General features: G+C 44.8%; 1 protein-coding gene across 2 annotated transcripts in view; it reads right to left on the reverse strand.

Annotated features, from left to right (window-relative positions):
* CSAD (cysteine sulfinic acid decarboxylase) overlaps positions 1-22,766 on the reverse strand; it is a 218,050-nt gene that overhangs the window by 85,738 nt on the left and 109,546 nt on the right. For both annotated transcript variants that reach the window (XM_077483876.1, XM_077483878.1), the window contains one exon: positions 19,980-20,095. In XM_077483876.1, the coding sequence (XP_077340002.1) occupies positions 19,980-20,095 (116 nt within the window). The remainder of the gene's footprint in view (positions 1-19,979; positions 20,096-22,766) is intronic.

Below are 22,766 nucleotides of genomic sequence, written 5' to 3' on the forward strand. Positions count from 1 at the left end.
CATTCTTTAGCTACAGAAGGAATTATGTATCTTTTTCTTATATTAATTTAGCTAGCTTAGAACAAAGAACAATAGCATTTTGTCTTGACCAGCTGTAATCGTCTTGATGTCTACTGCGCATGTCTTATTCTGTGTGACGCGAAATGTACTATATCAATCGCTTTGTAATAACTCAATACAATTAGTTCTCGAAGGACGCCATGGTGTGTGTGTGGTTTTCTTTGTCCTTTGAGAATTGATTCCAGAGCGCTCTGAATTTATACAATACATTGGATCTAAGGTCTGAGAGGTTGAAGGGACCACCCTAGACACAGGATTAACCCTTTCAGTGTCCACCTTCTCCACCTTCTTCTCCTCTTCTCCTGGTCCCTTCTTCTGCCAAGTGCCCCAGAGCAAGCAGCTTGGATGGTACCCAAGTGGGCTTGCTCCTGAGCCTCAGCTCTGCACATCCATTCACACACAGAGCTGTGGCATGGCCCACCCCCTCCCTCTTCTGATTGGCTTACTGGCTGTGATTAGTAGGAGTGGGAGTCAATGGCTCCCACTGCTGCCTCAGACAATGAGAAGTGAGAGTCCCTAGAGAGCTGAGGCTCTCGTGGCACATCATTGGATCGAGATGGGGCTCAGGTAAGTATTAGGGGTGGCTGGGAGGCTGCTTCACACTGTTTTTTTTTTTAACCTTCATGCATAGAATGAAAGAAAAGAAAACCTTGAGCCTTCAGAACCACATTAAGTATGTTGTTTTTCTTTTTTTACAGGGACAAGCGTTTGGGATATAAAATTTCATTTTTGATAGGCATTTTTGATAGTTTGAGTTCCTTTTCAAGAATAAGCTGGCATGCAGGAATGTCTGCTGGATTTCTAGGAAATACTTGCATTATAATTGCTTTCCCTTCTGCTTTTTATTAGTGGCTAAAGTGGCATAATGGGGATATTCTTTGAAACAGCTAAGAAAACTTCCACTAGGTGGCATAAGTGATCCTTTGTCAAAAAGAATAAAACAGCAGATGCAGCTTATCTATGTTGTAGCCAAAAAACTTATATCCTTATCAAGTATTTTTATGATTCTCAAATAATCAGAACACTGAGCACTTTCTTTGGACAAATATCATCAGCTTTTACATAGCTGAAAGTAGAAGATGCAAACATTGTTTCTATTGCCAGGAATAGCAAAAGATATCCAGAAATTCCGCTTTTCTAATTGTAGTCAATTAAATGTATTTCTTTTTGAAGTTGATATGCATTTTAAAACTAAATCTGCAATAAGAAGTGATTATTTGGTTCCATTATTGCTCAGGACTATTTTTTTTATTTATTTTTTAATAATGAAGGATAGTACATTTAACCCTCAGAGGTTAACCTGAGATTATTTTGTGCCTAATGTATGCTTTTTTTCATATAATGTTGGATTATAGTTATTTTATTTGTTCATACATTATTTGCCTATGTTGCACTATGCTGACAACCTGAGAATTGGCTTTGTTCCAATGACATTTTTGTTTCTACCAGAAATATAAAACTAAATCTGTATACCCTGTATTTATATATCTTATTTACAGACATTGACCAAAAGTACACAGACATCCCTTTAAATCATTACATTCAAGTATACTGGAATAAGTGGGGAGTGGCCGGATGTGAGTGGCGTACCTGAGTGAGCACGAGCGGAGGGATGTGAGCAGACCACTGTCAGGCTCTCTCCCTGTGTTTTCTCTCCGCTATGACGCATGTTTGCTGGGGGAACTGAGTGGTGACTGGAGGGACGCTGAAAAGTCCGTGGAATGACGGAAGCGGCCGGACAGTTCCGGAAACTGCCGAGGGTGTCCGATGTTTGTTGAAGGGAGCTGAACCCAGCCGAAGCCCGCCGAGCACATACGGAAGCAAAAGTGAAAGTAAAGCGAGGCTGGGTGACTACAGCTGGCCGTGGCGTGGATGCATGGTGACCAGCGAGCTGCACACAGCTTTGAACGGCGTCCCTGGAGGTGGAGTGAAGTCGGGTAAAAGATATTCCCTTTTCAGAAAGTGTACCTGGACGTGAACACAATCGCCCTTGAGGTATGAAATGGGACTGTGGGGGGTCTGGATTGAGATGAGATGTTGGAGTGCTGTGTAGACTGCATAATTAAGGATTACCTACCACCCCCATCTCAGTCAGGCATGACTGTATGACTGTATTAGACAAGAGGGTACACGTGAGTAACAATGGCCTGATAATTGGTCTGTGTAACAAGGAAAAATCTTAAAAAGATTTTGTAAAATAGCCCCACCTTGATAATTCTGGCAGAGGGGAACCAGGACTAAGGTCTGAAAGTTTCATCTACCGCATAAGGAAACCAGGAGCACCAGTTGTTCAAAAATTTGTGAACCCAGCATAGAAGCCTTCTCCCCGCTCCCCTTGCCCCCCCCCATCTTTTTCCTCCCTTTTTTTTCTCTCTCCCCTTTTTTTGCCCCTATTACTGTCTCATCGCCACTGACTCTTAACACTTGTATTGCTCCGGAGGTATAAATTTGCTCTCTGACTCTGAGTTGTGATTCTGCGGGAAGATGTCAAGGCGGCGAGGAGAGGAGCAGGTAGCACATGGGAACGGAGGGGTGCAACAGCTCCGGTCTGCCAAAGAAAAGAATGCCCTAGTAGCACAAGCAGCTGCAGCTGCAGCAAAGTTAGAACGTTATGTCCGCACCCCAGGTCAGTCCCCGACAAAAGGTGAGCAGTTGACACAGTCGATACAACAGCCTCAATCTTCGCAAGTAAAAGCACAGCAGGGGGGGGGGTAGCAGACAGAAAAAGTCAAGGCCACACAGGATCAAATGCTGTCGCTGCATCAGGTCAAAGAAATGCAGGTAAGCGCCAGGAGGCAACTCAGAGTGAGAGTGGGGGCGCTGCTGGAGGTAGCCCCCCCGTGGAGGAAGACCCAACATTAAGGGAGGTCCTCCAAGGTGTAAACGCTTGTAAATCTTCACTGGGAGAATTGTGTGGACAATTTAAAAGTATGAAGGAGGAGTTATTGCTGATCAGACAGGATATGCAGAGGGCAGTGGAAAGAACGGCAGCACTGGAGACAAGGATAAGCCAAATAGAAGACGATTTACATTCAATACGTCAAGAGGTTAATAATATGAGAAAGCAATTGAGTAATCAAAACGCCAGAATGGACGAAATGGAAAATAGACTCCGAAGGGATAATATTAGGATGTTGGGATTGCCTGAGAGATGTGAAGGTCCTGATCAGATAACATTTTTAGAAACATGGTTTATTGAGTTGTTCGGAAGAGGGAGTTTTTTTATCTTTTTTCTCAATAGAACGGGCTCATCGAGTCCCCTTCAAAGCCAAAGGCAAAAGGGATCAAGTAACAGTGAGCACAGATAATCACAAGAGGGGTAAAGTAAAAATTTACTTAGTTTGTACACAAATATTAATGTATTTGGAATTTATCTTTATAAAGGTCACACACTTGTCAAGAATTTGTAATTTAAGAGGAAGTGGATTGAGCACGTGTAGAACGACACCTTACCAGGGTCTCATGTTTAAAATCCAGGGGTCTTTTTTTTATTTTTTGGTATTTTGCTTCGGCTGAATAATGCAGGATAAAACACTTAATATCGCCTCTTGGAATGTCAGAGGTTTGGGATGCCCAGTTAAAAGAGCGGCAGTGTTCTCCGTGCTGGAGCGATACGGGATTGGACTGGCCTGCCTGCAGGAGACACACTTAACTAAAGCAACTATACCCCTTTTTAAAAATAGGAGGTACCAAAATCAGTATCATTCTACCACACACTTACTCGAGAGGAGTGAGTGTGATAATTGGAACAGGGGTGAGGTTCTCCTGCAGGCAGGACAGCATTGATGAACTGGGTCGTTATGTCTTTTTGTACTGTACTTTGGAGGACAGATTATACGTTTTGGTGAGTGTATATATACCGCCTCCATTTAAAATGGAGGTGGTGTGTAGACTCATGGACTTCATGGTTGATAAGGAGGATGTACCAGTTATGATACTGGGAGATTTTAATGAAGTGTTGGATAGTCGGATTGATAGATTCCCCAGTAAAACTCAAATCGGGGAAACAGGGATAACGAAACTAAGCCACTTTTTGAAGGAGGTCGGTTTTTTGGATATGTGGAGGGTGAGGAATGCGGGCGTTAAGCAGTATTCCTGTTTCTCGGGCTCGCATTCAACACTCTCCAGAATAGATTTGGCTCTAGGTAATGAAGAAGCATTGCAAAGCATGAGAAAGATAGAGTATACAGTGGTGTGAAAAAGTGTTTGCCCCCTTCCTCATTTCCTGTTCCTTTGCATGTTTGTCACACTTAAGTGTTTAAACAATAGTCAAGGACAACACAAGTAAACACAAAATGCAATTTGTAAATGAAGGTGTTTATTATTAAAGGTGAAAAAAAATCCAAACCATCATGGCCCTGTGTGAAAAAGTGATTGCCCCCTAAACCTAATAACTGGTTGGGCCACCCTTAGCAGCAACAACTGCAACCAAGCGTTTGCGATAACGTGCAATGAGGCTTTTACAGCGTCCTGGAGGAATTTTGGCCCACTCATCTTTGCAGAATTGTCCTAATTACAGTTATTAGAATTGTCCTAATTACAGTTATTATTACAGTTACATTAGAGGGTTTTCGAGCATGAACGGCCTTTTTAAGGTCATACCACAACATCTCAATAGGATTCAGGTCAGGACTTTGGCTAGGCCACTCCAAAGTCTTCATTTTGTTTTTCTTCAGCCATTCGGTGGTGGACTTGCTGGTGTGTTTAGGATCATTGTCCTGCTGCAGAACCCAAGTTCGTTTCAGCTTGAGTACACGATCAGATGGTCGGACATTCTCCTTCAGGATCTCTTGGTAGACAGCAGAATTCATAGTTCCTTTTATCACGGCAAGTCTTCCAGGTCCTGAAGCAGCAAAACAGCCCCAGACCATCACACTACCACCACCATATTTTACTGTTGGTATAATGTTCTTTTTATGAAATGCAGTGTTCCTTCTACGCCAGATATACTTGGACACACACCTTCCAAAGAGTTCCACTTTTGTCTCATCGGTCCACAGAATGTTGTCCCAAAAGTCTTGGGGATCATCAAGATGTGTTGTGGAGAAATTGAGACGAGCTTTGATGTTCTTTTTGCTCAGCAGTGGTTTTCTCCTTGGAACTTTGCCATGCAGGCCATTTTTGCCCAGTCTTTTCCTGATGGTGGAGGCATGAACGCTGACCTTAACTGAGGCAAGTGAGGCCTGCAGTTCCTTGGACATTGTTGTGGGGTCTTTTGTGACCTCTTGGATGAGTCGTCGCTGCGCTCTTGGGGTAATTTTGGGCGGCCGGACACTCCTGGGAAGGTTCACCACTGTTCCATGTCTTCGCCATTTGTGGATTATGGCTCTCACTGTGGTTCGCTGGATTCCCAAAGCTTTGGAAATGGCTTTATAACCCTTTCCAGACTGATAGATCTCAATTACTTTCTTTCTCAATTGTTCCTGAATTTCTTTGGGTCTCGGCATGATGTGTAGCTTTTAAGGATCTTCTGATGGACCTTACTGTGTCAAGCAGCTCCTATTTAAGTGATGCCTTGATTGTGAACAGGTGTGGCAATAATCAGGCCTGGGTGTGGCTAGAGAAATTGAACTCAGGTGTGGACAACCACAGTTATAGTATGTTTTAACAAGGGGGGCAATCACTTTTTCACACAGGGCCATGATGGTTTGGATTTTTTTTCACCTATAATAATAAACACCTTCATTTACAAATTGCATTTTGTGTTTACTTGTGTTGTCCTTGACTATTGTTTAAATTGGTTTGATGTTCCGAAACACTTAAGTGTGACAAACATGCAAAGGAACAGGAAATGAGGAAGGGGGCAAACACTTTTTCACACCACTGTATGCCTAGAGGGTTATCGGACCACTCGCCTCTGGTAATGTTAGTGAGTATGAGGGGGGAAAGAAAACACCGGGGAGTTGGAGAATTAGCCCATTCTGGCTTGAGTTAATAAAGGACGTCGAAGACATCTTAAAGAACTTAAAAGAGTTTATAGTGTTTAATATAGACACTGCCCCTATTAATACAACTTTGGATACACTAAAAGCATTCCTCAGAGGCATTTTGATTCAACACGTGGTTAAAACTAAACAAAAATCTAGGAGTTGGGAGGAAAAAATTAGGAAAGAAGTCATTGAGGCAGAGGTTAACTATATTAAGGATCCTACGCATGAGAAGCAAGTAATATGGTTAAATAAACAACAGGGGTATAAATCGGTAATTATCAAAAGAGAAGAAAACAAACGATTATTCCAGAAACAATGTTGCTTTGGGGAAGGAGAGGGAGTGGGAAGGATGCTGGCCCGATTAGTGAAAGCTAATTCCCCCCCTTCTACTATCCCAATGATCAAATCCATGAATGGGACAGTTATCACCCAGGGGAAGGAGATAGTCGAGACATTCAGGGCCTATTATAGGGAATTATATAAAACACGAGACCAAGGGAAGGAAGAAGACATGGCGTCTTTCTTGGAGAAAGTGAAAATCCCAACTCTCACTCAAGATGAGAGAGATGACCTAGAGGTCCCTATAACCCTAAGTGAATTACATCAGGCGGTGGCCGGAATGGCCTCCCAAAAATCTCCAGGCCCAGATGGACTCCAGATGGAGATATATAAGAAATACGGTGAGATTCTACTCTCTGAGCTGCTTAGGACCCTGGAAGGGGCAAGATTAGAAGGGAAATTACCAGCATCCATGATGGAAGCGACCATTATTGTGATACCCAAAGAAGGAAAGGACCCTCAAGATGTGGCCTCGTATAGGCCTATATCGCTTTTATGCTCTGATATTAAAATATTGGCTAAGGTAATAGGTTAAATAAAATTATTAATAAGCTCATACACCCAGATCAGACAGGATTCATAACGGGACGATCAACTAGTATGAATATAAGAAGGGCATTCCTGAATATACAAACGCCAGCGGTGGAGGGGGGCTCAAGAGCGATTTTATCTTTGGATATGACCAAGGCTTTTGATAGTCTAGATTATTGGATGGATTAAAATGATGTATAGTGCTCCCAGCGCAAAATTAAGAATTAATGGGAAACAATCCGAAACAATAGAAATGAGCAGGGGGACAAGGCAGGGGTGCCCACTCTCTCCACTGCTTTTTGCAATTGCAATGGAGCCATTGGCAATCGCTGTTAGGTCGCATGCCGAGATAGCTGGGTTCCAAAAGAAAGGGGGGAGGGAGGAGAGAATCGCTTTATATGCCAATCTCTTGAGAGGGTAATCAAATTAGTAGAAGACTTTGGAGGCTTCACGGTTTTGGTAATAAATTGGGGGAAGTCAGAGTTTCTCCAAGTTGATAACCTGAGCACTGTGACGGCACGGGGGATCCGGAAGTGTTAAGCGCATTGAAATATCTTGGCATATACCTAACAACAGATGTCGGCCAGTACGTGGATAAAAATATAGTTCCGTTACTGGGGAAACTCAAGCGGAGCTGTGATGCATGGAGCCGGCTCCCTTTATCAGTAGCAGGCAGATGTAGCCTGATTAAGATGATATGGTTACCACAATTACTATATGTATTACATAAAGCCCTGGTTTGGATACACATGAAGTGGTTTATAAAATTTTAAACCCTTTTTCGCGAGTTGATCTGGAAAAAGGGGCAAGCAAGTATCCGGCTCTGGGCATTACAGCTACCAACAGACAGAGGGGGAGTGGCAGGACCATGCCATAGGAATTACTACTTAGCAGCGCAGCTGCAGCATATGGTGAGCAGTGATCAGGAGGGGAAAAGCAACTTGAATACTGGAGCGATGCTGATAGAGGCTCCACATGAAATTCTGGGGGATGTATTAGAGGCACGCTCCTTTCAGCGTAAGGATCCCACAATAGTAATGATGAGTAAAGTATGGAAGATCGCAAAAAAACAGATGGGGTGCACAGAGTGGTCAAAACATACGCCTCTATGGGATAACAAGAACTTGCAGGAAGTATTATTAATAGGGAAAATCAGTACATGGGAGGAGAAGGGTATAACGAGGTTGGGTCAAATATATGAGGGTAGAACTTTGAAAACATTTGCGGACCTAAAAAGGGAATATAATATACCGCAGCAGACATTCTTCCGATATTTGCAGCTCCGACATGCCCTAGAAGCACAGTTTGGCTCCCAGATGCCTGAGCTGGATAAGACATCTTTATCACAGAAGTTATATAAGATAAATAAGTCTAGGGTGCATATCCACTACATACGAACTACTATGTATAGGCCCTGGTACAGAACTGGATTTGGTTAAGCAGAAGAAGAAATGGGAAGAGGATATAGGAGAAATCACAGAGGGACAGTGGAGGAGAATACTGGAGCTAGGACCACTGACATCAGTCTCTCCATCACAAAAAGTATCACATTTGATGGTGGTACATCGCGCCTACTACACACCTAAGAGGTTGCTCGCGTTTGGTAAGAGAACGGACGCTAACTGCCCTAGATGTAGGAGCTTTGGAGACCTTATACATATGATGTGGAGGTGCCCAAGGCTGTTTCGATATTGGAAAGAAATAGTTGAAACCATAAACAGGATCTTCGGGACTAAGATGGACTTGGACCCTAGAACCTGTATACTAGGATACAAGAGAATTCAGGGGGAACGGAGGAGTACAACTATTGCTGTTATAAGATGCCTGTTTCAAGCACGGAGATTGATAGCACAGAAATGGCAGGCAGCAGGGGCACCTCTTTTGAGCGAATGGACTCAGGCCATAAATGATTTAGTGTGGAAGGAAAGGACTACATACATACGTAGGGGAAACCTCAGAGGATTTGAGAAAATATTGGAACCGTGGTTGAAGGAAATAGAGTACCCACTGGATTAATAATATTAGATGAGGATAAAGTTAGGCTTGTGATAAGACACCTCAATAACTGGATATGAAATAACTGTGGTTACAGCGAGTAAGAGGATAATAAACTGGTAGTGGGAGGGTGGGTGAGATGGGGGGCTGGGAGGGGGGATGGGTGTTGGGGTATGAGGAGATAAAAAGGTATAATGCATGGGTTGTAGAGACCACAGTTTTTAGTTCATATGCACTTTTTGTACTGTACTTTGAATTTTCTGTATGACAATATGAAATATAAATAAAGAGAAATTAAGATAAAAAAAAAAAAAAGTATACTGGAATAAGTCACTGATTTAATTAATTCGTTTGTGAGTATAACTTTCACCTTGAGATACTGATTTCTCTAAAAAAGTTTTTTTTCAAAAATATATGAAGCTGAGCTAAGGGCTCCACCTGCTGGCTGCATATAGAAACACAATACAAAGCGCTGAAATGTAATTTCTTGACAGACTCCATAGCAGCCTACGTGTGGGGTCGTGGGAGAGGAGTGGTGAGATTGTATCATCCTTTTTTTTTTTTTTGGCAGCAGTTTTTGTACATTATATGTGTACCGTTTTTCCTTCTTTCGTTGGTGTTAGCGTCCCCGGGCATGGCGGCTGGTTCACCTGTGTTCCACCGCTCTCTCTCTTCTGGGTCATCCCCGCATCTGCTCTGTGCATGAGCGAACATGGAATAAGAACAAGGCTTGGTTCGCGCATGCACAGGAATGCTCCGACCCGGTGCTGGCGGTGACGTCACGAGATGCTGTTTTTCAAAGCCTGTGGAAGTCTGCAAGCCTCGGGAATGCTTGCAGGCCTATGCGGCTACTTCTTCAGGCTTCTGGTCCAGGTTCCTCAGGTAGGCATATACTCTGTAAGGGCACGGTAGCCTGCCTTGGTGCTGGCTGTGCTGTTTCTCCCTGCAGTCTCCTGCTCCTTGTGGATCATGGATGCCTCACTGCTCCCTGGTGGCCAGCCCTCTCACAACAGGTATTGTGTGCTGGGCTATTCCCCTTGGTATTGCTGCTAGGGAGAAAGGGTGTAAAGGGTACAGCAGCACCATTTCTCATGTTTGTGATTCTCTCTATCTCTTCGTCGTTCTTTTTCAGCCCTTCCAGGTCCTAACTGGACATGATATATGGGAATCTTCCCAGCCAAGCCGCCAATTCGCAGTCAGACAACGAGTCAGACATGGAAAACCTTGGGGAGGGGGTTCGAGTAAGCCCTAGTTCCCTCCCTGGTGAAAGCAGTGAGAGAAGCCCAGTAAGCAGTGTCAGTTTTTTCTCACCGAGTTCGGTGAAATAATCTCTGATGAATGGAGCAAGGTGGAGAAGAAGAGCTCTATGCTGCCTAATTTTCTAAAAAACGTTATCCCTTTAAAGAGGAAGAGGTCAAGCCCCTGGAATCAGCACCTTCAGTGGCTTCAGCGTTGAGGAGGCAGGTCAGAAATGTGGGCTTTCCTATGGAGGACACAGTCTCCTTCAAGGATCGATCCCTTAGAAAGGCGGATCGATTCCAGTCTAAAATGGATTTACCTAACTGCGGGCATGGCCTGCAAGCTGGCCTTAGCCTTAGCTGCAGTATCCAAAGCCATGGAAGTCTGTACAGACAATGTCGATGAGACTCTCAGAGTTATCTCCAGTGAAGTGGCCAGGAGCTCCCCTATCCTGGAGCTCCCCTATCCTGGAGCTCAGACTTGATTCCCTGTAGAAGTCACGTGATCGTGACAATATGCGTCGGAATAGACGAACACTGGAAGTGACGTCAGGCCATGAGCACACTGCTTATTTTGTTTTACTTTGACATATCTGCTTTTATGTGAGTACCAATGCTGTAATGAAAATAAATACCCAGTTTCTATATACTTCACGATATGGGTCCCCTGTTCTCTTTCTCCATACAACTGATGTGCCCATCTGGGAGGATTTTCACCGTCACTTAACCCATATTAAGGAGATATACTCTAATGAGAAGCATCCACTAGGACACCAGGTTCCATAGATACTGCCATCTTTAAGAAATCCTTAGGGTGACCTGCTGCAGGATCCCAGATTTCCAGATTGCCACTGGCCACTTTTACGCTGTTACCTTACTGCGGTAAGGTAAGGAGCTATTGCACACTGAGGTGTGACTGCCCTAAAGAAATCACCTATTTCACATCATCACACTCACACAGAGTGTTAGTTGGAATACAGCACTCTATATTTTTTCTGCACTAATTCACCAGCATTCGTCTGAAAGACTTATGCTCACTTTGAACTTTATTCCTTTGGCTTGGCACTAGCACTTTATCCTGTTTAGAAGAGCATCGTTTTGGATATTATTTCTTTGTATTATTTGCACTTTATTGTATATTGGAAGTTTATCACTCATGTATTTTTGAGCACTCTGCACTATAGATTGTTCAATATCAGTTTATATTGTGTTTTTTGGAGTCTATTATCTATGAATTTTAACATTTAGCACTTTACAGTAATTTATCACTTAGAGCGCAGCCCCATCCTTCGGATTTTACTTCAGACTGGCTTCCGCCTTCCTGGGGAAGGCTTCAATTGACGTCACCCGTCTAGTGGCTCGGGATATGTTACCACCAAACGTGACCTATGGCTCCAGCCATGGCTGGTTGATCCTGCTTCCAAGCAGGCGTGGTGTCAGATCTCTTTTGAGGGTCCCTCCCTTTTTGGCAGCAAACTAGATAACGCCATATCCCGGGCCACGGTTAGCAAGTCATTGTTCTCTCCAAGATCGGTGCTTACAGAACCAGAGAAGGGCCTTTCCAAGGAAACAAAATGTTGATCAGGCCAACAGCCGGGAACCTGCAAAGTCTTTTTGAGATTGGACCCGCTCAGGCAGGCCAGGTGGGGGCTCATCTTCTCCACCTCCGGCATGTCTGGGCGGCCTCAATTCAGGAATTCTGGACTGTAAGAACCGTCTCATCAGGCCATACTTGGATCTTCAGCAGGGCTCCCAGGCTTAGATGCATCCCTATGTATCTTCCTCCCTCAGAAGGAAAAAAGGAGACCCTATTAACTTACGTAAACCCTTTGTTGGAACAAGGCACAACCATCCCTGTTCCGGACGGCGAGCAAGTCCAAGGCATGTATTCACCCCTGTTCATGATCCAGAAGATGAACTGCACGTGGAGGCCGGTCATAGATTTGACCGATCTCAATCGCTTCATCAAAAAGGAAACATTTAAGATGGCATCTCCGTATACGATCCAGCAGTCGGTCCAAGTGGGAGACTAGTTAGTGTCTATCGATCTAAAGGACGCTTTTTCCATGTTCCGGTAACAGCAGATTTTCAACAGTTTTTCCAGTTTGCTATAGGTCAGCTGCACTTACAGTTCACCTGTCTCCAATTTGGACTTACAACATCTCCTTGTGTTTTATCCAAGGTCTTGTTGGCTGTTGTGGCTCTATTGCGGGTCAAGGGGATTAGTCTTCATCACTATTTGGATGATATCCTTCTCCTGGCACAAGACAAGAATCAACTTCTAGAGCACAGAGGCCTGGTCATCTCCACCCTTCAAGATTTTTGGTGGCTTCTGAATCTAGAGAAGAGTCACCTTGAGCCTTCGCAATCCCTTGTTTTTCTTGGTGCCCACTTCGACACAGTAAATGGCACCATCTCCCTTCCTGAAGAGAAGATTTCCATGGTTCAAGTCAGAATTCGCCTGACGCTCGCTTCGTCCCACAATTCCCATGGTGAAGTGGGCACAGTGGCGGATGCCGCCTTTCCAGAAAGGTTTTCTCCAACAATGGAGGTCAGACAGCAAGAACCAGCGCATCCATCTTACTCCGGTTATGAGGGTGTCCCTCCTTTGGTGGGAAAATCTTTACAATTGTCACTCGATCATTCCCATCACATGGGTCACTATAACATCAGATGCCAGCAACAAGGGCTGGGGTGTTCATTGCCTGGCGGAAGTGGCACAGGGCAGAATTCTCCTTCTTGGGGCATAGTGTCCAACATTCTGGAACTCCGGGCCACGTTCCAATCGCTTACTAGCCTTTCATCATCTGGCGAAGAAAGCTTCTGTGATGCTCAGGTTGGACAACACAGCCGCAGTGGTCTACATAAGGAAACAGGGTGGAACCCGCAGTGGGTCCATGCTACGGGAGGTAGAGCCAATCATGAGCTGGGCTCAGAAAAACTTGTCCAACATTTCAGCATTCTACATACCCGGGATCCAGAATGTTCAGGCAGATTTTCTTTCCCGAGTATGGATGAACAAGGAGTGGGCTCTCCACAAAGGGGTGTTCAAGCGGCTCTTGGCCCTGGGGGTGTCACCAGAAGTTGACCTCTTCTCCTCCCCATGCAACAACAAGTTGACAAAGTACTACTCGAGGTTCCAAGACCCCTAGGCCTACAGGATCAATGGAGGTTCCACAGGGCTTATTCCTTTCCTCCAGTGCCTGGGATTCTCCAGTTTCTACAGAGACTCAGAACAGAGAAGTTGAAAGGGGTAGCAATAATCCCTTTCTGTCCCAACAGGTCGTGGTTTCCTCTCTTGACACTCCTCAGCTATCGGGACCCAATTCCCCTGCCACCCAGACCAGATTTACTGTCCCAGGGCACAGCTCTACACCCCTGTTCATTGCACTTGCACCTCAGGGCTTGGTTATTAAGAGGGGAAGGATTGAGGCCCTAGGCTGTCCGGAAGAGGTCATCCCTACCATCCTGAACGCTAGGAGAAGAAGCACCAACAGAGTCTTTGAGTGAATTTGTGTGATGTTCTCAGATCATATGTCTTCCAGGTCCAACCCATGTGGTGGCCCTGCAAACCAGGACATTCTAAGCTTCCTCCAATCAGGGCTAGACCTGACCCTATCTGTCAGCTCCCTCCGGGTGCAAGTGTCCGCAATCTCTGCATTCACAGAGGTATCTTGGGCCAAGCACTCCCTCATCCACCAATTCTTAAAGAGGGCCATCAGACTCAGGCCCCAGAAGAAGCCGAGGTTGCCTAAGTAGGTCTCCCTCTTGTTTTAGAATTTCTCTCCCAGCTCAGATCAATGCCTGACAAACCACTCTTGATTAGAGAACTTACACTCAAAACCATCTTTTTAATGGCTGTCACTTCAGCAAAAAGAGTATTTGAAATCAGGGGCCTAGGTTCGAAAGAGCCTTTTCTAACTTTCTTTCCAGATAGAGTGGTACTAATTCCCATGTTAGGGTCCAACCCTAAAGTGACTACCATTTTCCACAAAAATCAAGAGATTGTGCTTCCCACCTTCAGATCTGCAGATAATCTGGATGTCCATCCCCTTGATGTGGGTTACTGCTAAAGCAGTATCTGGAAGCCACTGCTCCCTTTCGTCAAACAAAATTTCTCTTCGTCCTCCTCCATGGGAAGAACAAAGGAATGTGGGCATCAGTGAGATCCATTTTGGCTTGGATCGTTTAGGCTATTCAGTGTGTTTATAAATCAAAGGACTTGGCTCTTCTGGAAGCAGTGATGGCGCATTCAACTCAGAGTATTTGGGCATCCTGGACAGCTTGATGACATGTCGCTCCCAAAGTAATCTGCAGGGCGGCGTCCTGGTCTTCGATCAATGCGTTTATGTCCTATTACTGTGTTGAACCAGCTGCTTTATCTTTTGTCAATTTTGGTTTGTATGTACTGTCAGTTGATGGTTTTAAATTTTTCTTTGCTCTGCATTTGCCCACCCAGGTGCGTACAACGAGTTATTTCTCACACGTAGGCTGCCATGGAGTCTGTCAGGAAAATTGAAAATTTCCTATCAAATACTTACCGTAATTTTCCTTTCCTGATAGACTCCATGGCAGCAGGAGTCTGCTCCCAATGCCTGGAGTAGGCTAGTTACAGAACAAGGCCCTTGGCAAAGATCTATGGGAGAGGGGTCCTATAGGGAAGTTATGGGGGTGGGGCTAACCCCACACGTAGGCTGTCATGGAGTCTATCAGTAAAGGGAAATTACACAAATATTTGATAGGAAATTTTCCATTATTTCATATACTGTAGCCAACTAAAAGAAGGAAAAAGAAAAAAAAACTATAGATATTCATTTTTAACTGTTGCATAACTTCACTATTGGAGCATAATTTCCCTAATGGCTGTCTTTCTTCCTCAGCCTTCCTTAAAATTCTACATTATGTGACACTATATGTCACATGACTGTTCATCAAAAGATTTATGCCTGGGCTTCTATTAATGGGCTTGTAGTTTAGTAAAAAGACAGGCATGGAAATGTGCACTGGACTCCAGATCTGATAGGATGACTTAATGGTTAAAGTGATTGTAAGGGTCATTTTTTTTTTTTTTTTTTTTTAAATGACATATCATACTTGCCTCCACGGTGCAGCTCGTTTTGCACAGAGTGGCCCCAAACCTGCTCTTCTGGGGTCCCCCGTGACTTTTTGGCTATTGCCGCGTACACACGGGCGGACTGTATGGCCTACTTAGTCAGTCGAAACACATTTCAGCGGACAGTCCGCTCGTGTGTGGGCTTCAGCGAACTTTTTCAGCGTGCAGTCTGGCGTACTAAGTATTTCGGATTTTTCGAAATTCTGTCCGTCATACTTTGGTTTCAGCGGACAATCCGCTCGTCAGTAGGCTAGTTCGACGGACTAAGAATGGCGCATGCTCAGAAAGGATTTACCCGGCGGAAGGGTGCATTGCTGTGTATTGGACTTCCTATTTCTAGTCCCGTCGTACGTGCTGTACACGTCATCGCGCAAGCTTTCGACGGACTGTTTGTGCATCCGTGTGTGGTCAAGTCCGTTCATTCGAAAGTATGACGGACTGTCCGTCGGATTGTATGATGGACTAAGTAGGCCATACAGTCCGCCCGTGTGTACGCGGCTTAAGTTTTGACTACATCTGTTCTATTTACTTTTATTATTAAAAAAGTGTGATTTACCTGTACTTCTATCTCGGTCTGATTCATAGTTTCTGACAGTAAGCGAAAGCCATGAATTCAGAAGATGCAGTCAATCCACTTGTCTGTAATATTTTTCCAGATTGGATGAGCAGGATCACTGCATGTATCAGTTTGCCATAGCATAACAAACGCTTCTGAGTCACACGGCTCACCTGGACTCTCCCATTGTGGCTGCTCCGGTACAACCTGTGTTGCAGGCCATCCCTGCTGCTACTGTGCAGGCATCCACCTTGAGTATTACCTCTATAAAAGGGTATGTCTGGTTCCGCTCCGCTTCCCCAGCGATTTGGGGGTGATCTAGTCCAATGCAGAGGGTTTCTCAACCAGGTTGAGATATACTTTGAGATGATGCCCCAGATGTTTCTCACGGACAGAAGCAAAGTAGGTTTCATTATATCTATGATTTCTGAGAGAGCCTTGACCTGGGCAAACCCTCTATGGGAGATGCAAAAACCTGTTGTCTTGAGTTACCCTGAGTTTGTGACTTCTTTTAAAAGTGTATTTGATGTTCCCGCACACCCCGCTTCTGCTGCCAAGTGCCTCACGTCCATCAAACAGAGTACAAAAACTGTTGCCGATTACGCCATTTAAATCTGCACTGTGGCAGCAGAGATTGCTTGGAACAATGAGACCCCCCTAGCTGCTTTTTCTCATGGTCTCTCAGCAGGGCCGGACTGGCCTACCCCCTGCCCTGGGCCCTGCTTTGAGTGGCGACTGCAGCGCTCTCCTCCCTCTGTCCTCCGGCGCTATTATATCACCGAGCTGGGTCTGTGTGCAAGCTCGCACCCCTCTAGACTGGCTCGTGTGATAGTAGGTCTAATCAGTGTTCCTCCTATCACATGAGCCGGGCTAGGGGGCGGGACCTTGCACACAGACCCAGCTCTGTGTTTTACTAGCACCGGAGGACAGAGGGAGGAGAGCTCTGTGTTTACCAGAAGAAGATGGTAAGGCTGACATTAGTGGGCAGAGAGGCTGCAATTGGTGGGCAGAGGGGCTGCAATTGGGAGGCAGAGAGGCTTCAGTGGTAGGCACGCAGAGGCTGCAATTGGTGGGCACAGAAGTTGCATTGGTGGGCATGGTGCGGCTGCATTGGTGGGCATGGTGAGGCTGCATTGGTGGGCACAGCATGGCTACATTGGTTTGGCACAGCGAGGCTGCATTGGTTTGGCACAGCGAGGCTGCATTGATCTGTTGTATCATGTCTGCAGTCTCTGGCTATCTCTTGTACTATGTCTGCAGTCTCTGACCATCTTTAGTAAGATGTCCTCAGTCTCTAACCATCTCCTGTACCATGCCCATAGCCACTGACACCTCCTGTATCAAGTCTGCAGCCTCTGACCATCTCTTGTATCATGTCCTCAGTCTCTAGTCATCTCTTGTGTCCTGTCCTCAGTCTCTAGCCATCTCTTGTATCAAGTCCTCAGTCTCTAACCATCACTTGTACCATGTCCGCAACCTCTGACCATCTCTTGTCTTATATCATGTCTGCAGTCTCTGAAGGGGAGTCTGGAGAGGAGTTCAGAGTGGGAGTGCCGCCGGGATGGGGGTCATGGTAGAAGTCTGTGTGGATTGTGGAGAGGAGACTATAGGATAAAACCAGAGCCACCAGCCTAGAGCAGTCTAACTGAGCCCTGCACAGTGCACCTGAGAGGAGGTCAGTGACAGTGCCACCAGGAAAGTCTGGGGGAGGGGGTTCACTGATGTAAGGGGGGGAGTGACTACAATAAAAATAAGGGGGCACTGATATAAAGGTTTCCCCCTTATATCAGTAACCCCTCCCCCCATTCTTTCTGTGGAAGGTGGTCTCTGGAAACCAGAGTCCCCCCTCCACATTCCTGGGGTGCCCCTTGATGATGGACCAATGTTACCACTTTTAACTGGAATTTTCATACATACGTAATTATATATATATATATATATATATATATATATATATATATATATATATATATATACAGTATATCCCTATGTGCTTTCTTATCTGCCTTCTGTGTCCAAGAAAAGCCCGAACCTTGTGGTCCTGTCATGGACAGACCTTAGATGGCATTGTTTTGTCCGACGTTATCCAGAAGGATAAGCCCCTGGTTTTGATCACCCTTTCTTGGGCTGAGTCGTCCGTCGAAATACAGGCTCTAATCAACTCTGGGGCTGCAGGCCTGTTCATTGATGCTGCCTTTTTATCGAAGCATACGATTCGGCTTCAGCTGCGTGACACTCCACTTGATGGGAGACCTCTACAGCCTGCCCATGTTACTCATGAAACTGTTCCATTGTCCATGGCCATAAGGGATCTTCTCCATGAGATAATCGAATTCCAAGTTATTTCCTTACCTAAGTTTCCGCTGGTTATTGGTTATCCTTAGTTACAGAGGCACAACCCCTCTTTGGATTGGCTCTGTGCTGAGGTTCTCTCCTGGTCACCACAATGCAGTAAGACATGCTTCCAGAAGGTAGCTAAGGTCCTGTGCAGCTCTTCACTCTTCTCCCTGCCAGAGGAGTACTGTGATTTTAGCAATGTCTTTGACCAAAGTCAAGCCAGTAGCTTACCTCCAAACTGGGCGTACGATTGCGCAATTGACCTTCACCCTGGTGCAATACCCCCTAGTGGCCGGGTTTACCCTTTGTCGGTCTTGGAGGAGTATGTTGCAGACGCACTTTCTTGGGGTTTCATCTATAAATTCTCATCTCCTGCTGGTGCTGGTTTCTTCTTTATGAAGAAGAAGTGTGGCAAATTGAGACCTTGTATTGATTATAGGGGTCTTAATCGTGATCCAATCCAATTCCGTTGATTACAGAGTTATTTGACCGCCTCAAGGGAGCGACAGTTTTCAGGAAGCTTGATTTGAGAGGGACATACAATTTTTTTGAGGATTAAGTAGGGCAACGAGTGGAAAACTGTGTTCAATACCAGAACAGGCCATTATGAGTACCTTGTAATGCATTTTGGCCTTTGTAACACCCGTCAGTTTTCCAGGAAATGATTAACGATGGCCTCTGAGATTTGTTGCAGTTATGTGTGGTGGTTTATCTCAATGATATCCTCATATTTTCCAAGGCCCTGGAAAGCCACCACACAGATGTCTGTCATGTGCTTCATAAACTAAGAGAGAACAATCTCTATTGTGAATTGGAGAAGTGTGAATTCCAGGGTTAGGTCATTTCCACTGCTGGTTTTTCGATGGACCCGAACGTCTGTACAAATTCAGATGTGCAAAATTCCTAGCATTGAACTTAATTTTTTCAGCTCATTGTTGTGTTGTACGTCACCGCGCTCTTGACGGTCGAAAGTTCAGAGAAACTTTTCAGCAGTCTTGCAGTGGCCTCGACCCGTGAGTTTACGCCCTCTGCAGCATTTTCTTGGCTTTGACAACTATTATTGGAAGTTTATTTGTAACTTCTCGTTTCTGGTCAAGCCCCTGACTGATATGACCAGGAAGGACGGTAACCCACAGAGTTGGTCTCCGGAGACCATTAAGGCGTTTGAGAGTCTCAAGGCTGCCTTTGTTTCTGCTCTTGTGTTGGCGCATCCTGACCCTACTTTACCCTTTATCCTTGAGGTTGATGCTTCTGAAACTGAAGTTGGTGCCCTTCTGTCCCAACATCCTACCTCTGAGTGCGCTATGCATCCTTGTGGCTACTTTTCAAAGAAATTGCCACCTGCAGAGTGCAATTATGAGATTGACAGAGAGCTCATTTTAGCTCTGAAAGAATGAAGACATCTCCTTGAAGGTACCACTGTGCCAGTTCTCATTCTTACTGACCATAAGAATCTCACATTCTTGTCTGAGGCTAAACGACTCTCTCCCAGAAGTCCAACAATAAAATTTTAATATCTATCACATACAAATATAGTAAATACCTACCTTTATTAATTATCAAGCATGTGATTCAGGGCCTGAAAACTACCAAACCACACCATATGTCCCACTGGAAGGAGAACCATGCCGAGACTGAGAGAATATTATTTTTTTAAATTAAAATAAAACTAACAAAACAGTAGGGATCCAGAGAGGAAATAACCTCTTATGAAATACAATTCCTCCAATATATTCCCTGGTATGTGATAGATATTAAAACTTTATTGTTACACTTATATTTCTTGTTTGTGTATTTGTATGGAAATAAATGCATCAGACATTTATATATCATTAATAATAGTAATAGTAACAATAATAATAAGAAGAATGTGAAGAAACCTCTTGTGAAGTAAACAGGGCCAGTCTTGGAAGGGAGTGAAGGCCTTTCTCTTTGCAGTGTGGAAAATGCTGAAATCGAGCAACGTTTATAGCATACATATTGGATATGGAGCCTCCTGCAAGAAAAGATTAAAAGTCCTAAAAGCAGGGCTGAAACAAGGGCCAGACAAGGCATCCCACTCCAAGCCACCTTCCATATATGCAGGTACATTTCTTTATATTCCAGCAAAGTGTTCCTGCTCCAGAACAGGCAATGTTGTGATACTATCAGCAATGCTAAAGAAGTGCTTTAGCAGGCAGTATGAGGATATTAAAGTAGACCAGTTAAATTTTTAAACTTCAAATATGGGTGGGAGTGGGAAATATTTTTGCCATTACTTTATATAAAGAAGTAACACATATACAGTATCTCACAAAAGTGAGTACACCCCTCACATTTTTTGTAAATATTTTATTATGTCTTTTCATGTGACAACTTATACAAATTATACTTTGCTACAATGTAAAGTAGTGAGCGTACAGCTTGTATAACAGTGTTAATTTGCTGTCCCCTCAAAATAACTCAACACTCAGCCATTAATGTTTAAATCGCTGGCAACAAAAGTGAGTGAAATTGTCCAAATTGGGCCCAAGAAGCCATTTTCTCTCAGCAGTGTTATGTGACTCGTTAGTGTTACAAGGTATCAGCTGTGAATGGGGAGCATGTGTGTTAAACGTGCTGTTTTCGCTCTCACTCTCTCATACTGGTCACTGGAAGTTCAACATGGCACCTCATGGCAAGGAACTCTCTGAGGATCTGAAAAAAAGAATTGTTGCTCTGCTTAAAGAGGGTCTAGCCTATTCGAAGATTTCCGTGACCCTGAAACTGAGCTGCAGCACAGTGGCCAAGGCCATACAGCGGTTTAACAAGAAAGTTTCCACACAGAACAGGCCTCGCCATGGTCAACCAAAGAAGTTCACATGCTCAGCGTCATATCCAGAGGTTCTATTTGGGAAATAGACGTTTGAGTGCTGCCAGCATTGCTGCAGAGGTTGAAGGGGCGGTCAGCCTGTCAGTGCTCAGACCATATACCACACACTTCATCAAATTGGTCTGCATGGCTGTCAGCCCAGATGGAAGCCTCTTCTAAAGATGATGCACAAGAAAGCCCACAAACAGTTTGCTGAAGACATGGATTACCGGAACCATGTCCTGTGGTCTGATGAGATCAAAATAAACCCATTTTGTTGTTCCGATGGAGTCAAGCGTGTGTCCTGCCTACAGTCAAGCATGGTGGTGGGAGTGTCATGGTCTGGGGCTCCATGAGTGATGCCAGCACTGAGGAGCTACAGTTCATTGAGGGAACCACGGATAGCAACAATTTTGCTGTGACATACAAACAAACACAAACAAAACAAACACACCTCCAAGATGACCACTGCCTTTCTAAAGAAGCTGAGGGTAAAAGGGGATGGACTGGCCAAACATGTCCTTAGACCTAAACCCTTTTGAGCACCTCAAAAGGGGCATCCTCAAACGGAAGGTGGAGGAGTGCAAGGTTTTAAACATCCACCAGCTCTCTGATGTCCTCATGGAGTGGTGGAAGAGGATTCCAATGGTAACCTGTGAAGCTTTGGTGAACTCCATGCCGAAGAGGCTTGAGGCAGTGCTGGAAAATAATGGTAACCATACAAAATATTGACACTTTGGGCCCAATTTGGACATTTTCACTTAGGGGTGTGCTCACTTTAGTTGCCACCGGAATAGACATTAATGGCTGTGTGTTATTTTGGGGGGACAGAAAAATTTTCACTGTTATACAAGCTGTGCACTCAGTATGTGTCATTTCTTCAGTTGCCACATGAAAGGATATAATAAAATATTTACAAAAATGTGAGGGGTGTACTTACTTTTGTGAGATACTGTAGGATACATACAGTACACTAGATTACCAAAAGTATTGGGACACCTTCCTTTACATGTACATGAACTTTAATGGCATCCCAGTCTTAGTCTGTAGGGTTCAATAATGAGTTGGCCTACCCTTTGCAGCTATAACGGCTTGAACTCTTCTTGGAAGGCTGTCCACAAGGTTTAGGAAGATGTCTATGGGAATGTTTGACCATTCCCCCAGAAGCGCATTTGTCAGGTCAGGCACTGATGTGGATGAGAGGGCATGGCTCTCAGTCTCTGCTGTAATTCATCCTAAAGGTGTTCTATAGGGTTGAGGTTAGGACTCCTCCACCCCAAACTTGTTCATCCATGTCTTTAGCCCTCGACCACACTGAGCTGATTTGACCTGTCAAATCGCATGCTAAATCGGAGCCTAGTGCCGGTGCCTTGTCCTCCGTACTGCAAGCGCAGTACGGAGGACAAGGAGACACAGAGAGTCTCCAAAGATGAACGGCGCGTGCGCACTGAGTCCAGGTTCAAGCCCCACCATCAAAGCGGACATAGAGTTAGAATAAGAAATTGCCGAGTGCAGCAAGGCCGTGCCCGAAGCCTAGCAAGTGAAGTGAGCCCAAGAGGGGCCCTCTTACTAAGTGCTGTTTAACATCATCTACCGTATGTCCACTTGCATGGTGGGGCTTGAACCTGGACTCAGCGCAGAAGGTACTATTAAGTGCGCATGCGCCATTCATCTTCTGAGACTTTTGGCGTCTCCTTGTCATCTGTACTGCACAAGCGTTGCGCCTGCACAGTACAGGGCGGGCACTATCCAATGGGGGGACAGTTCTCGGCAGAACACTGGCAATGGCACCGAATCGGTGTGACGCTTACGCGATTTCAAATCTGCCCTCAGTGTG

Source organism: Lithobates pipiens, unplaced genomic scaffold, assembly GCF_037356315.1.
Source record: "Lithobates pipiens isolate NorthernLeopardFrog02 unplaced genomic scaffold, aLitPip1_a1.2 Scaffold_16, whole genome shotgun sequence".
In the NCBI taxonomy this organism is placed as follows: domain Eukaryota; kingdom Metazoa; phylum Chordata; class Amphibia; order Anura; family Ranidae; genus Lithobates; species Lithobates pipiens.